Source organism: Erinaceus europaeus, chromosome 18 (assembly GCF_950295315.1).
Source record: "Erinaceus europaeus chromosome 18, mEriEur2.1, whole genome shotgun sequence".
NCBI lineage: Eukaryota > Metazoa > Chordata > Mammalia > Eulipotyphla > Erinaceidae > Erinaceus > Erinaceus europaeus.
The window spans coordinates 30,089,794-30,107,531 of NC_080179.1; the positions used below are offsets into that span (position 1 = coordinate 30,089,794).

General features: G+C 35.7%; 1 protein-coding gene across 7 annotated transcripts in view; it reads right to left on the bottom strand.

The window, feature by feature from the left end:
- The window catches only part of SLC4A10 (solute carrier family 4 member 10), a 359,857-nt gene that overhangs the window by 17,320 nt on the left and 324,799 nt on the right, over positions 1 to 17,738 (bottom strand). For all 7 annotated transcript variants that reach the window (XM_060177810.1, XM_060177808.1, XM_060177811.1 and 4 more), the window contains 4 exons: positions 17,014 to 17,265; positions 14,002 to 14,070; positions 4,952 to 5,125; positions 3,217 to 3,339 (listed from right to left, as the gene is read on the bottom strand). In XM_060177810.1, the coding sequence (XP_060033793.1) occupies positions 3,217 to 3,339; positions 4,952 to 5,125; positions 14,002 to 14,070; positions 17,014 to 17,265 (618 nt within the window). The remainder of the gene's footprint in view (positions 1 to 3,216; positions 3,340 to 4,951; positions 5,126 to 14,001; positions 14,071 to 17,013; positions 17,266 to 17,738) is intronic.

Sequence of the window (17,738 nt, forward strand, 5' to 3'; positions counted from 1 at the left end):
CCTTCATAAATCTTTCAGCTGTCCATACTAATCATACTAATTCCAAGTTCCATCTTTGATTCCAAGTTAACATTTCTAAACTACCTTCTCACTCTCTCTCCAGTTGTCAGATAAAATATTGGCCATAACTATATTTTAATATTCAATTAAGAATTTTTTATTCACAGTATTATTGGTTCTTTTGCTTTGCTACAAGTACTGAGGTTCACATAAAACTATCATCATATTGAAGTAATAGTCATCATGTTAATCTATTTAAGAATTTAATGGTTATAAATCTGCCTGATTAATATATGCAAGGCATTTGCTTCACTTTTTCTCATGCTCAGAATGCAGCTGTAATGCTTACCTCAAAAAATCTTTATCTGCAGAACACTCTCACCCCAACACTTATCGTAGGGAATGAGAAATTATACTGAATTAGTATTTGTACTACAAACTGTAAACCATTATTCTCACCCGTCAATGAAATGACTTTTAAAAAGAAATCTTTATCTATTGTTTTATCCTTTCAGAAATATAAATTCTAGGAGAATTAGTGATATTTACTATTCTTGAAATATTTTCTTTCATAATCAGCAAACACTAGACATCCATTACAGTATACTGAGTCTAGTATAAAATGGCTAGAAGTTACATATTATGGTATCTTTCCCTATTTGAGATTAATAAGCTTCAAAATAGCCATGTAGCACACACATTAAGTACCATACATATATAGTTATGTGAGTGGTTCTGGGCAGTGGAAATGACAAATGTTAATACATCAGTGATTACTATCAACATTGTTTTCATTATCAGAATGATTGAGAAGTTCATGTCTAATGAGTTTTGTGTTTAAAATTCTTTTCTTTGGAATTTACAACTTCTTGTAAATTTTTTCAACCTGAATAACTTTAAATACATTATTAAGTATGGGATTTTAAGTCTTAGATTTTTCTATATCCTAATGTCCATGTTATTTACATTTAATTTATACTCAATTCTGCCATATTTTTCTTAAATAGTGTCTGAGGATGAGTAAATTTTAACTAAAAACCCTAGAAGATACACCAGCAAAAAGTTAACTTTGATTGTGGAACTGGGGAGATAGTATAGTGGCTATGGAAAAAAAAAAACTTCTATCCCTGTGTTTCTGAAGTCCCAAGTTCCGTCCCTAGCATTGCCATAGACCAAAGATGAATAGTGCTTTGATGGCAAAAACAAATAAGTAGGATACTTTAAAAAATGAATTTATTATAAAAAATCTTATTCTTTGTATCAAACTTGGAGAAATAATATGATATTTTAAAAGTATATCAATATTACTAAAATGTGAGTCTAAACTATCTACTATATTACATTTAGGTAAATTGAAATATTTATATAGAAATAAGAGATAATATCAGTCTCTATCTGTTGGAATCTACTGCCAGTTATGGAGCACCATGGAAAAGTGAAGGACTGCCAAACAGTCACACATTATGTTGCCATGTTTGTCAAAACATCTGAGCAGAAAATCATCAGATATTTTGGTGTAATCTGGTTTCACCTAGACATGAGTAAAATTTAAGACTACTGAAATGTTTACAAACAAATTCCCAAAGGAGAGAAGAATATATCATAGTTTGAGAAAATATTCTGTAAATAGGAAACTGAATATATTTACAAACCACCTGTAGAAAAAGAAAAAGTGGAAAGACTAATGTACAATTCTCCCCAAATATTATCTTTCATCTTCATGCAGAAATATTATGTTTTACAGTCTATGAGCTCATACTGCCAAATATTATAGGGGTCTTTTTAAAAAAATGTACATGCTGTAATTGTTAGATACTTTTAAAAGTATTGTGATTAGAGAGCCATACAGTGGAGCACCCCATACAGCACACACTTTACAGTGTGTAGGGACCTGAGTTTAACCCTTCAGACCCCACTGGGGGGAAGTTTCCTAAGCTGTGAAACAATGCTACAGGTCTCTAACTCACCCTTTCAATCTCCCTCTTTTTTCTCAATTTATCTCTATAGCAGTCAAAAAGAGAGAAAGAAAAGAAAGAGAAATGAAATGACTTCCAGGAATGATGGATTTGTAGTACAGGCACAGAGCCCCAGGATTAATGTTAGTGACCAAAAAAAATAATAATAAATAAAACAAAACAAAACAAAATACTGTCATAAATAGATTTACAGACCCAGATTTACACATATTAAAATATTAAATGAATTGTTTTAACTTGTAAAACAAAATTAATTAGTGATCTGTTAACGTAATTAAATTTCAAAAGTTTCTTAAACATTTACCCATTCTTTTAAATTAATTAATTAATTAATTAACTTTTTAACCAGAGCACTCACTATTTACCTTTGGCTTATGGTGGTGAAAGGAATTGAACTTGGGACCTTGAAGCTTCAGGCATGAAAGGTTTTTGCATAACCACTATGCTATCTCCCCTGCCATATATAATTTCCCCCACCAGGGGTATCACTTCTAAGACAAATAAATTCACTGCCACCAGCTGCCATTTTTTTCTTTCTCTTTCTCCTCTTTCCCCCTCTCCCTCCTTCTCTGCCTTTCCTGTCTTTTATTTGATAGAGAAAAGTTAAGAGGAGGGATAGAGTTAGAGATAAGAGAGATACCAACAATATGGCCTCATCACTTATGAGGCTTCCCCTCTGCAAGTGGGTAGACGAGGGGTTTGAACCCAAGTTCAAATGTATGTGCTCAACAGGATGCACTATTGTCACACTTCATTTTCCCATTCTTAAATCATTTTGAAAACAACTTTGATCAATGTGTTTCCCTATTAAGTATTTCATGTTTATCAAGACTAATTTCCTTTTTATTAGAGTAAGACTTGTTTAAGACTTTATTTCACAGAAAAACAACTATAGTAATAAGATCTATTATTTACTTTACATATATTCAAAACCAAAAAGCAACCAATCCATGACCATAACTTGAAATAGTTAAGTTTGAGTTAAGTTTCTACCATCCACAGAGGAGAAATTAGAAAAATAAACCTTATAGTCAGAGGAATAATGAAGTACAAAATATTATGTTTCATGACACTCTGGTTTCCTTACATAAATGTACGTTCTCTCTATTCAAAATCCAAATTAAAAATTTTAAACCATCAAAATTTTAAGCTAGTCTGCCCATGGTTATTAATAATCACTAACTATCCCAATGCTCTTTTTTTATTTTCTCTGTAAAATGTTGATTGTACTCAGACTTACTTCTTTTTCAGCATCTTCTAGTTTCTTTTTCTTGCTTTCAGGCATTAAATCATCCAACCAGCTGAGTTCCCTTTTGGTAAATAGAAAGTCCATCAACTTTCTAACAAATACCAGAGCTAACACCTGCAATAGATAATTAAAAAAATGTTTTAAATAAGATGAAAGTAGAAATGGGAATGTAGATGTACTTATTTTCAAATAGAAACAAGTCAATATCAGTTAAGGCTAAATTAAATTTAAATTTGAAGATATATGTGTATACCTACAAACATATATACATTTCACCCATTATAACATCCACATAAATAATCTATTTAAAAAGCTATAAAATAAATTTGACTATTCTACAAGTAGATTGAACTATTTTATTTTTAAACCATTTCTATTTATTTTTATTTGACAGGACAGAGAGAAATTGAGAAAGGAGAAGGTAAAGAAGGAGAAACAGGAAAGAAAGACACTTGGGGGACCAGATGGTGGAGCACCTTGTTGAGTGCACATGTGGCAATGCACAAGGACCCGGGTTGGGGTCCCCAGTCCCCACCTGCAGGGGGCAATCCAGTGGTGAAATAATGTTGCAGGTGTCTCTCTATCTCTCCCTCTCTATCACCCTCTTCCCTCTAGATCTCTGGCTGTCTCTATCCAATAAATAAAATAAAGATAATAAAAAAATTTTTTTTAAAGAAAGATATTTGGAGCACTGCTTATGAAGCTTCCCCACTACAGGTGGTGACTGGGGACTTGAGCCCTGAGCATGGTAGCATGTGCATTCAACCAGGTACACAACCATTCAGACACCGCACTATTTTAAATATATATGTCATTCTTATCTATGCTGATAATAGATATAAGTTACTTATAGTCATTCAAAGTCACCATATTTTTAGAATTGTTTGAATATTGACTGAAATACTTAGTGAAATTCAATTTTTAAAATACCCCTAACTTTTCACATATTCTAGTATCATTGATATTAAATTTTGAATGCCTAAATTTTTATTCAAATTAGTTCAGACTACTATCAATATTAAAGTGATAGAAGGGCCAGGTGGTGGCACACCTCACTGAGTGCACATGTTACAATGCACAAGGACCCAGGCTCAACGAACCCCCCCTCCCTGTGTCCACCTGCATGGGGAAAGCCTGCATGGTGAAGTAGAGCTGCAGGTGTCTCTCTGTCTTTCTCCCTATAAACCCCTTCCCTCTCAATTTCTGGCTGTCTCTATCCAGTAAATAAATAAACATTTTTTAAAAAGTGACAGAGAGGGAATCGGTCGGTAGTGCAGCGGGATAAGCACACGTGGCACAAAGCACAAATACCATAGGATCCTGGTTCGAGCCCCCAGCTCCCCACCTGCAGGAGTCGCTTCACAGGCAGTGAAGGAAGACTTCAGGTGTCTATCTTTCTCTTCCCCTCTGTCTTCCCTTTCTCTCTCCATTTCTCTCTGTCCTAACAACGACATCAATAACAACAACAATAATAGCTACAACAACAAGAGCAACAAAAGGGAAAATAAATATTAAAAAAAAGTGATAGAGATAAAATTAATGAGTCACTGAAATACAGTTATCTCAAATTCTATCATAGTTTCTAGTTTTAGTGGCTAACATGTATGCCAAAGTTTCCTGTAATTACTCGAAATTATTATATTGCCCCAAATTCAATTCATATGTTTTCCAAAATAAAGCAAAAAGTCAGAGAAATAGACAAAATGTTGTTTCATAAGTTTCATACCATCATAGGAAAGACAATAGCAGCTCTGGAAACTTTTATTATCCATAAAAGACCAAGACAACTCATCTGAATAATTGTGAAGAGATGGACTTTTCGAAGTGGTACATGCCTTAGATATATAAAATCTGGCTGATGTTTGGCAGGCATCCAGAAGAGCTTTATTCTATCAAATAACTAAAAGATAAACAGATTAAATTGCTTTTTATGACCACAATGAAAGTAGAACAAATAGGTGTTTAAGTGACTCAAAATATGCTCAATCTGGTTCACACATAGGTTGACATCTGGACATCAGGACAAGAGGGTTATAATATACTCTGAAATGCTGCAATTTTTGTTATATAATATCCTAATTTTCTCAAAAATGGAGACAATTTCTAATTTTGTTGTTGTTGTTGTCACCTAGATATCACCATCATCACTCTGGGACTTTTTTTTAGATATAAAGAGAGGAGGGGAAAAAAAACACTATTGCATTGAAACTCACTCCAGTGTGGTGGGGTGGGATGAGGTGGGAATTGAACCTGGTTATGCACATGAAAAGTGGCACACTATTCAGGTGAGTTCTTTTGCCATCCCAAATAGGCTATAATTCAGAAAAGTTTAATAATATTATTCATATATTTGCTTAAGCTTCTCAGGCATGAACCTTTATTTTCTTCCCTTGAGCTCTGTTGTTGAATAGTATGTTTTAACTTTATTTTGACATGATTTCTTTGGTCTTTCCCCCCAAAAGTCTGGGTGCTGTTTTTACAAACAAAAACATCTTACCTTTAAAAATTTAATTTTTATCAATTATCATCAAAGGCCTACAGGGTATTTTTGTTAACTCAATTTAATTTCTTGACCATTTCCTACACCACATGGATATGTTTATACAGTGTATATCAGTATGTTTTGTTAAGATAATTTTCATCTAGATTAATGCCATTTCTTTTTAAATTATAGAATAAAATTTTTAACACCAAGCATAATTATTTGGTTACTAACAATATCTACTGCATGCTGGTTTCATTTTATGTGATATATTATGTTTAATTTCTCTTAGGTAAGTTTTCATAGTTGTTAATATTTAAAACAAAAAGTGTTTATTCAGAAAATGATAGTCACTATCATTTCTTTTTCATGTCATTTTTACAGTGAGATCTGAGAGCATTTTATGAGTATTATTAGGTATTTTAGTTAATTTACTAGAAAAATGTAAATAATTCTCACCAAATATTCCAAGAGTACTATAATATTTGTCCATAAAAATAAAATATTTGGGAGTCGGGCTGTAGTGCAGCGGGTTAAGTGCAGGTGGCGCAAAGCACAAGGACCGGCATAAGGATTCCGGTTCGAACCCCGGTTCCCCACCTGCAGGGGAGTTGCTTCACAGGCGGTGAAGCTGGTCTGCAGGTGTCTATCTTTCTCTCCTCTTTGTCTTCCCCTCCTCTCTCCATTTCTCTCTGTCCTATCCAACAACGACAACAACAATAATAACTACAACAATAAAACAACAAGGGCAACAAAAGGGAATAAATAAATATTTTAAAAACTTTTAAATAAATAAAAATAAAAAATAAAATATTTGACTCAAAATTGTCGATTTCACTAAAACCTATTCATATATAAATAGGAATCCCAAATACAGTGGAAATGCAGTGACATTTTACTATATATTTTTTTCCAGCACCAGGGCTCAGAACATACTCTATTTTACCACTACTGGGCTGAGTTTTTTGTTTTCATTCCTTTAACTTCAGAGAAAGAAATAGAAATGTGTGGAAAAGGAGAGACATTGCTTTGGAGCCATTCATGTGTTTTCCCCTGGTGTTCCCATGAGAAGCTAGGGTTCAAACCCAAGGATTTATAATAGTAATGTGAATAATCTACCAGATGAACTATTTCCCAGTCCTGCAATGATACTTGATTTAAAATATATATATATATATCACAAGTGGTGAAGCAGGTCTGCAGGTGTCTATCTTTCTCTCCTGCTCTCTGTCTTCCCCTCCTCTATTTCTCTCTGTACAGTTTAACAAAGACGACATCAATAACAGCAACAATAATAACTACAACAATAAAAAACAAGGATATATATATATATATAATGGTCTTTCTTCTCTCAGTCGCCTTATTCAGAATTATGGAGGTTAATAATACTTATTCACAGTCATTCATAGCTTCCAGAAGAGCATTTATTGAAAGTCTTCTAGTAAGAGTATTAAATGTTCTCCTGCCTCAAAGAAAACTATGAAAAATAGAAAAACAGAGTATTAAAATCTGGGTTTACTTACAGTTTAGCAACCAATGTGCAAGCTTTAACTGTGCATGAGGCCCTGGTTTTGATCTCTGGCACCACATGGACAGCACCAAGGAAATTCCATCTATAGTTGAATGGTTCTTTGTTATCTTTCTCTCTTCTTTTACTGCATCTGTTTTTCCCTCCTTCCTCTGTCTCCCTCTCTCCCTTTCTAAGGATAAAAAAATAAAAATACTTTGGTGCCCTACTTAGAATTTGATCAGGTCCTGCTTTTAGTTTTCCTTTCTTCTTAGAAAGTTTTCCTTTCTTCTTAGAAAGTTTTCCTTTCTTCTTAGATCTTCTTAGTCAGCTTCTGTTGATGAGTGGGATCATCCCATACTCATCTTTATCTTTCTGACTTAGTTCACTTAACATAATTCCTTCTAGCTCTGTCCAAGATGGGTCAGAGAAGGTGGGTTCATTGTTCTTGATAGCTGCATAGTATTCCATTGTGTATATATACCACAGCTTTCTCAGCCACTCATCTGGTGTTGGGCACCTGGGTTGCTTCCAGGTTTTAGCTATTATGAATTGTGCTGCTATGAACATAGGAGTACACACCTGATCAAATTGTAAGTAGGGCACCAAAGTAAAAACCCAGTGGTGAGGGGTAGGCATGTAGCTTCCTGGGCCAGTGGGGGGTGGGAGTGGGCGGGAGGGATGGGTCACATTCCTTTGGTGGTGGGAATGGTGTTTATATACACTCCTAGCAAAATGTAGACATATAAATCAGTAGCTAATTAATATGAGAGGGGGAAATCAATTGTATGTCTTAAAGTTTCTCAAAAGACAAACTGAATCTTTTTAATATATAGGCTATGTATTTGATATGCGGACTCTCTCAAAAGCCTAGACCAAGTAGATTAGAAGCTTCCAATAGCACAGCTATATACAAGATACTGGGTACTGTCCAGCAAACCATAACAAAGGGACTTTTCAAAGTTAACCCAATTAACAAATAATGTGATGATAATATTAACTATTGATTGTCTTTTTGAACCCTAAGACAGCAGGAACCTCACATCTTCACTATAGAGCCCCTACTTCCCCCAGTCCTGGAACCCTTGGATAGGGCCCACTTTCCCGTATGCATCTCCCAATCCAAACCAAATAACATTGCATCTGCCGATCACAACCTAACCAAAGCAACGATTGCTACCTCAACATGCTTCACCTCAGAATGTATCCAGAGACTTCACGTGTGGAATGACAACCCTTCAGCTTCATTACTCGGGTGAGACCTTTCCTTTAATAGTACACTCTAATTTCATCTCAGGTAGTTCACTTTCTAACAAAGTCCCATAACCTAGATATACACCAGTTTCTGTGAGAGAGAGCTTATGTGCACACGTATCCATAAACTACTGCAAAATATATACCTGAAAGCAGGACTACACTAGAGTTTACAGTGAGTACCTCCCTAACACTTCCTCTCCACTATTCCAAGCTTGGGATCCATGATTGCTCAACAAATTGTTTGGCTTCATATGTTAACTCTCTTTTCAATCACCAGGTTCCAGATGCCACCAGGATGCTGGCTAGGCTTCCCTGGATTGAAGACCCCACCAATGTGTCCTGGAGCTCAGCTTCCCCAGAGTCACACCCTACTAGGGAAAGAGAGAGGCAGACTGGGGGTATGGACCGACCAGTCAACGCCCATGTTCAGCGGGGAAGCAATTACAGAAGCCAGACCTTCTACCTTCTGCAACCCTCAACGACCCTGGGTCCATGCTCCCAGAGGGATAGAGAATGGGAAAGCTATCAGGGGAGGGGGTGGGTTATGGGGATTGGGTGTTGGGAATTGTGTGGAGTTGTACCCCTCCTACCTTATGCTTTTGTACACTAATCCTTTCTTAAATAAAAAATTTAAAAAAAAATAAAAATAAATAAATAAAAATATTGGGCTATGGTCTTCACTTGCAGGGGAAAACCTTCACAAGTGGAGAGGCAGTGCTGCAGCTCTCTCTCTTTCTCTCTCTCTCTCTCTCTCTCTCTCTCTCTCTCTCCCATCTCGATTTCTGTCTGTCTCTATCCAAATAAATAAAGACAATAAAAATAATTTTAAAAAATAATGGGCTAGATATGCTGCTCAATATTATCAGGCCTTTACTCACCCTATCAAAGCCCATGTCTAGCGGAGAAGGAGTTACAGAAGCCATACCTCCCACCTTCTGCACCCCATAAAGATGTTTGTCCATACTCCCAGAGGGGTAAACCTTTCAATGGGGGGGAGGGGATATGGAACTCCAGTAGTAGGAATTGTATAGAATTGTACCCCTCTTATATGACAGTCTTGTCTATCATTATTAAATTACTAATAAAAATTATTTTTTAAAAAGTATCAGGCCTTTTGTTCATTCCTGAGAGTAACACTGGTAAAAAAGAAAGGAAGAAAGGAAGGGAAAAAGGAAGGAAGAAAGAAAAAAGAAAGAAAGAGAGAAAGAAAGAAAGAAAGAAAGAAAGAAAGAAAGAAAGGGACCAGGTGGTGGCACACCTGGTTAAGCACACACACTACAGTGCACAAGGACTGGGGTTCAAGCCCCTGGCCCCCACCTGCAAAGGAAAGCTTCACGATTGGTGAAGCAGGGCTGCAGGTATCTCTGTGTCTCTCTCCATCTCTATTTTCCCTTTCCCTCAATTTCTCTTTCTCTATCCAATAATAAATAAATAAAGTTTTAAAAAATAGAATAAAAGAAAGAAAGAGAGAAAGAAAGAAAGAAAGAAAGAAAGAAAGAAAGAAAGAAGAAAGAAAGAAAGAGAATACCTAGTGTTGAATTCTTTCCAGGTTAACCTCTCCCTATAGACTCTAAATATTTCACTATGGGTGTTTATTTCTATTTCCTAAATTTCTCTTAAAATTATATCATTAAACAAATAAAACTTGATGAGGACTTTAGGTGGAGTAGAGGGAAATAAAGTAAATCCTCTGGCTTATTACTGAATGTTTCAGTTTCTATAGAACTAATTTTTCATAGTCACCATTTTTTTCCATTTGTGAAACAGTTATTGCATAAGTATACTTTAGTGTGGGGGCGCTTCAGTTGTTATTGTTTAAATGACATGTTTAGATTCCTGAAGTGTCGCAATGAATATAGAAGTGGTTATATATCTTAGTACAGAATCAGCATTCATGAGAATACTGTGACCTGATTTTTTTGCCATGTTTCACAGTGAAAAATTCTAGATGATGCATTTGTTAATATTGCCTATAAGGTAACATATAAATTCTTCCATATAGAAGACAGAAAATTAACATGGTCTTTGATCTGTTGGTATTTATAACTTTTTAATTATTACTGCCCAACTAATGATGCTTGTGATAAATGTATTCTAAATTTTGCATTTGGCTTTTATCTTGTCTTTACAGCACCCCATTGCAAAACCCCGATTACTGTTTCATTTGTGTTATTTAAAACTTATTATACTTTCCTCATAAGGTTTTAATAATTTTTCTAAATTAAAAAATATTTATTTATGCCGTTTTGTTGCCCTTGTTGTTGTAGTTAATATTGTTGTTGTTATTGATGTCTTCCTTGTTGGATAGGACAGAGAAATGGAGAGAGGAAGGGAAGATGGAGAAGGGGAGAGAAAGATAGACACCTGCAGGCCTTCTTCACTGCTTGTGAAGTGACTCCCCTGCAGTTGGGGAGCCGGGGGCTCGAACCGGGATCTTTACGCCGGTCCCTGCGCTTTGTGCCACCTGCACGTAATCCTCTTTGCTATCGCCCAACTCCCTGTTCCCTAAAATTTTATTTGAAAGATTCACACTCCAATAATTCCAAAATTTGACATTCTTGTTTAATTCTAAACCTCATGGGTATAAAATCATGTGAGTAGAATTAAGGGGAAAATCTGCTGAAACCTATCAAAATGATTTTACTTTGTTTCTTAAATTTCTGCTGCTGTATTTATATGAGCCTGGGGCCTAATAATAAATACTTTTCACATACAGATGAAATTAGTACTAGTGGATCTTTTGCCAAAGGCAAAGAAAGAAAGCAGCAAAACAAATAAGCAGAACTTCTTTAGTATTCTATCTGCCTTACCAAATCAGCTCATGGAAAATATCAGTTTTATACATGAAATTATAAATGATGAAATTACATATAATTTGAGTAAAACTTAAAAGTGTAATATGTAACAGTTCTCAACCATCTCTCTTTTTCAACTGATACCAGTGTCAAGATGAAGAGTCACCCTACATCTTTGGACTCTCAGTATTCTTCAGTGACTTTCTCCTTACGTTTTTGCCTCAGTCCTGTACCAACATCTAGTACTGTCTTAAGGCTAAGTGTTTTCTTTTCTCCCAAAATAGGAGATTGGTTAGCTGTACATTCAGCTAAAAAGGAGTTTCTCTACTTCCTGTCCCTCACTGTTAAGGGTTTAGCTAAGCCACTCCATAATATTGTTACATAGCACATTTCATTTGACTGAGCTGCCTACAGGTACATTGCATTAACATTAGCTCTTCATATAAGTAAATACCCTAGAGAGTAGCCTGTAGAGTGAGTGAGTAAGTTCCTTATATGTCTTGCAAAATCTTTTCTGAATAACAGACTTTCCTATATTCTGGTATATTCCCTTTGTGTATCCTTTAGAAAAGACCCTCATGGGATTTAGCAAAACCTGCTCTTTCAGTTTGAATTGACCAATCTGGAGTTCCAAAGTACTCCATTCTCAGGTGTTAATAAGAGCATGTGCCCTATTTTTCTTTTGTCTGTCTTTTTTCTCTTTCTGTGCTATGTCTTAACCTACCCATGAGACCCTCAAGGCATGCTAAGTATTTTTCCAGGACCTGTGAGCAATAAACATCTCTCTCTGTTTCAATTTCACTTGTGATCTTTATTGAGCACAGCTCACTATTAAGTACCCTATACTCTATTTATTAATTTTACAAGTTCATAATAATTGAATGGCTTTTCATTTATGAATCTTTGAACAGTAATGAGTTTAATGCCATAAAAAGCAACAATTTAAATGTTTGCTTTAATAAAAACTCTATATAGTAAATAATCCTAAAATATTAATCTCCTCTTCAAGAATATTTAAATGCTTTGAATCAGAAATGTAAACTTACAAAACAAGACCTCTCAAAAGAGAAATTTAGGTAGAAGTCTGTATGAGCTTCTTAGTGCTTCTATAATATATTACCACAGTATGATGGCTTAAAATAATAGAAATTTATTCTCTGGAATTTGTGGAAGTGAGAAGTCTGAAATAAAGGTGTTAGAAGGGTCATTATCACTCTAAAATTTCTAAAGGAGAGGGGCTTGGGTGGTGGTTTATCCAGTTAAGCACACATAGCACTAAGCACAAAGACCCATGCAAACATCTAAGCTCAAGCCCACAATTCCCCACCTGCAGAGGGGATGCTCCCTCCCTGTCTCACCCTTCTCTCTCAATTTCTCTCTGTACTATAAAAGAAAAAAATGGTTACCAGAAGCAGTGGATTTGTGCAGGCACAGAGCCCCACCAGCAATAACCCTGGAGGCAAAAGAAAAAAAAAAGATTCTAAAGGAGCTTCCTTTGTTGACATTCCTTGACTTGTGGTAGTAAAGTCCAACCTCTGTCTCCAATCTTCCTCCCTGTGTCTCTTTCCTCTAATAAGTACACTACTCTCTGGACTTAGGATTCATATGAGATTCAAGATAAGCTCATCTTTAGATAGCTTGTTACAGCTGCATGGGCTGTATTTCCAAAGAAACATTCTGAGAATCAAGGCAGACATGAGTTTTGGGGAAGACTATTTAACCCATTCTAGTTTCATAAGCAGAAATAATTTGTTAACCATTTCTGTAGAGAGTTAGAATACATTTGTGGTGTTTCTAAAAATGTGACCACAAATTATTTGATACTTTTTTTTTTTGAGAGATGGAGCCTAATTTCCATTCCCTAGTGTGAGAGTTGTTGGATAGTCACTCATCTCTAACAGATAAGAATGGAAGTCGCCATCAGTGACATTGGGGAGGGAACATCAAGAGACGTAGTTAACTTTATCCTACTTACTCTCATATTACCCTGATTAAAGCTAGCTTCCATTTTATGAGGATATTTCAGTGACCTGTGGAAAAACCCGGTAGCAAAAAACTGAGCCCTCCTTCCAGTAGTCAGCAAGGAACTTATGTTTCTCACCCATAGCTGCATGATAACAATTTTGCTCATGCATCTTCCAATCCTCCTGAAGCCTTCAAGGTTCTGCAGTCCTTGATCACATCCCTACCACAACTATATGAGATACCTTGATCCAGAATCACCTGGTTAATTTGTCACCAAATTCATACCCACTGAAACTGAAAGATTATAAATGCTTATTGTGTCATGTTATTATGTTTTATAGTCATTTTATGTAACAATAATTAACTGTTTTTTTTCAAAGATGTAGTTATTTACTTGTGAGAGAAGGAGGGAACCAGAGCATCACTCTGGCATATCTGATGTTGAAGACCAAGTCTCATTAACTTAATCCTAGTTTAATAAATTAATGCTTCCATATACTTTGAAACAATCATAGTCTATACTTTTTGTTTACTTATTTTGATAATAGCACAGCTCAGCTCTGTATTGGTAGTGACAGGGATTGAAACCGGTATTTTTTTGGCATGTATGGCCTATGTGCCACTGCTATACTATCTCCCTGACACATTTATTTTTATAAGTAATTCCATAATACATTTATATTAACAACAGAAAAATAAACATAGAAGAAAAAATCACAGCAAATACAGAAGTAATCACAGATAGATCTTTGTCACTCTAAATAATTTACCTGAATTCCTTTTAGAGATGAAGCACCCATATAAAGAAATACTCCATATAGCACTGGCATGGGAATAAACTGTAATGGAACAATTGGAGAGAAGACATGATTTATTTTCTAGTAAAATATGCATGGACTATTTTGAATTTACCAAAGAATAAATTTTAAAAATCCTATAAATATTGTAGTATCAGTATGTAGCAGACACAGATGATATGAATTCAACTTACATCTCTAGAGTTTTTTAGCTATGTAGCCATAGGTAAGTTGCTTACATTTTCTTGTGTCTTAATTTACTAGTATCTAAATTTGGACTGTAATACTAAGTTGTTCTGAGTACTTAATGGGTCAAAAAGTATGAGTACAAATACAACCTATAAAGTGACACATATAAACAAAATATTAACAATTATGCTTCTTTAAGGAGAAATTTGAATTTTGATTTACAATGGTGAGTTGTTTGGATTCAAAGTAAAGAGTAAAGTTCACATTTAGGTGGTCCTATATTATAAAAGATATTATATGTGATTTGCTCAGTGTTTCTCTTCTTATTGGGAAAGCTCAGTTCTATCCTATCTATATAACTTATATAGCATAAAATTAACTCTTACAAATTCACTACATAAATAACAAATATAAGTAAACATGTATAAATGTTTGTTATTCAATTAAAAATTTTAAATTAAAGAAAACTAAAATGAGTTATAATTCAAACTATAATTGAAGGGCTGGGGAGATGGCTTATTGGTAATGCAAATAAACTCTCATGCCTGAGGCTCTGAGGTTCCAGGTTCAATCCCCAGCCCCAACTATAAGCCAGAGCTGAGCAGTGCTCTGGTCTTTCTCTCTGTGTCTTTCTCTGTATCGGTCTCGCTACATAAAATTATATATTTGGGGGCCAGGTGGTGGCGCACTAAGTCAAGCACACGTTTGATGTGCAAGGATGCAGGTTCAAGTCCAGCTGGCAGGGAGGATGCTTTATGAGTGGTGAAGCAGGTCTGTAGGTGTCTTTCTCTCTCCCTGCCTATCTCCCCTCGCTTCACAATTTCTTATTTTATTTTACTTTTTAAATTCTTTTTAAAAAATATTTTGTTTATTTTATTTTTGAGAGAGATGGAGAGAGAGAGAGAGAGAAACACCAGAGCACTGCTCCGCTCTGGCTTATGGTGGTACAGGGGATTGAACCTGGGACTTCGGAGCCTCAGCCATCAAAGTCTTTTTGGATAATCATTATCATTATGCTACCTACCCCTGCCTGCTTCACAATTTCTCTTTGTCCTGTCAAAAAAAAAAAAAGAAGAAGAAGAAGAAGAAGAAGAAAGAAAAAAATAGCTGCCAGGAGCTATGGATTCCTAGTGCTGACACAGAGCCCCAGTAATAACACTAGTGGAAATAAAAAATAATAAAATAAAAATTGATACACCTTGGAAATATCTTCTGAAATTTACATGACAAAATAATTATTTGGGCCAGAAGGTGGCTCTCCCAGTACAGCACATGTCATCATGGTCAAAGTTCTGGGTTCAAACCTGTGTTCCCACCTGTGGAGGGAAGCTTCATGAGGGGTGAAGCAGTACCACAGGGGCCACTTTTTCTTTCCTTCTCTATTACAGAGAAAGGAGGAAAGAAAGAGAAATGCCTGCTGGGAGTGGTGGAGTCCTATAGGTACAGAATTATAGTGATAACCTCAGTGGGGAAAAAAATTACTGAGATTTCTGGGCAGTATGGTTTACGGAATAGCCATCATCAGATTGGTGCTCTCCCCAAAACAACAAATAAATACAATAAGAGACCAAATTGGACACATAATCTATAGCTGAAAGATCTACAGCCTCAGACATCAAGTTGCTGATGCTACCATGATTCCATCCTGGCTTCTCTGGGCAGATGACCTCACCAGTGTGCCTGGAACCTTGCCTCTACAGAGCTCTGGCCCATTAGGGAAGGGTAGGAAAAGGCTGGAAGTATGGGTCAGCATGCCAATACTCACGTCCAGCAGAGAAGCAATTACAGAAGCTAGAACTTCTACCTTCTGTACCCCCAAAACGACCTTGATCCATATTCCCAACAGGGGAGAAGTGATAGGAGGAAGAAGAAGGCTTTGAACTCCAGCTCCCATCAGCACCCAGAGAGGAGGTAAAGGAGAGGGACATGTGGAGGTAGTAATATTGTCATGAATGTCTTGAAGGGGAAGAGAGGATTGGATCAGGAAGAAAAATGGGCCAATTATGTATAAATGTAGACAGATAGTTGTAGAGATAATGGTTGGCCCATGTCTACAAACTTAGGGGAAATGCAGTGGCTTGCAGTGGGGCAACTGAAGATTCAGAACCCTGGTGGTGGGAATGGAGTGGATTTTTACCCCTGTTGATGTGTAATTTTGTAAATCAATATTAAATCATTAATAAAATTAAAAAGAAAAAAGTTATTTAAAACACTTCCTAGTTAAGGTTGGGGGAAACAGGGTGTGAAGGGGAAGTCCAGGAAAATTATTACTCTTTAATGCTCTTCAAACAGATTTAATTGAAATGTGAAGAAAGTATATCCAGCAATGATATCCATGTAGCAATTTTTTAGAGTGTTTAAAATATAAACTGCAAAAGTGGCCATAACCATGTTGCTGCTCATCTACGTACATCTATCTTATACAAGGTAACATTAATATCGGACATATGTGTCCACTGATAAGTAAGTAGGACCTTTACTTTGTGTGATGATTTCAGCACTCAAATCAATGAGAAATAAGTTTTTCCATATAACTTCACCATTTCAAAATTAAGACAATAATTTATACATTTTAGCTTGTCAGACTAAATATTTACATATGTGAGTTCTAAAGTATAGTACATATTTTCTCCCCAGTTACAAGTTATATAATGACAAGGAAATTCACTTTTGTTACATGCTATACATTTTTTGCAAGCTGTTAGCTTAGTTCAAATAGCTTACAAGTGATTTCTTAAATACTAATATATTTTTATATGTATCTTATCTCAAATCCATAAAGGCAGATTTCATTACCTTTAGAATACTGGTCATGAAGACTGAGGAACCCATAAGAATAAAAATCATAAGCCCAGTAACCCTTTGCTCCCGAATGCCAAGAAATTTGGGTTGTTCTCCTGGAGCTGAACACTCTGATTCCAGTTTTAGGCTGTTGACATGAGTGATGGAGAGCACCGTGGCAGCTACAAACCATGGTAGGCCCATGATAGAGCACACCCCAAGCATGACAGCCACCATCAGTAGATCCAGATGATATCCACAACCTTTCTGTTAAAAGAATGAGAGATTTTCACAGAATCTGAATTTACTATAGGTGTTAAATGACACCACCACCACACAAAAGTAAGACTAGAAAAGATAAACTATTTTAGTCTTATCAACTGATACTAAAATGCAAAATAAAGCTGAAAATTTGTAAGCCACTCAAAGACAAGTTGCAAATGTTTCTATTGCAATCATGACATTGTGGTTTTTATATACTTCAGCAGGTTTAATAATCTCTAAGTTTATATTATATTTGTTTCCACTCTATATTTCTACTGGATGCCTATGTTCAGTGGGGGAAGCAATTACAGAAGTCAGACTTTCTACTTTCAGCACCCATAATGATCCTGGGTCCCTACGCCCAGAGACAGAAAGAACAGGAAAGCTTCCAGTGGAGGGGATGGGATATGGTGCTCTGGTGGTGGGAAATGTGTGGAATTTTACTCCTCTTATCCTATGGTTTTTGTCAATATTTT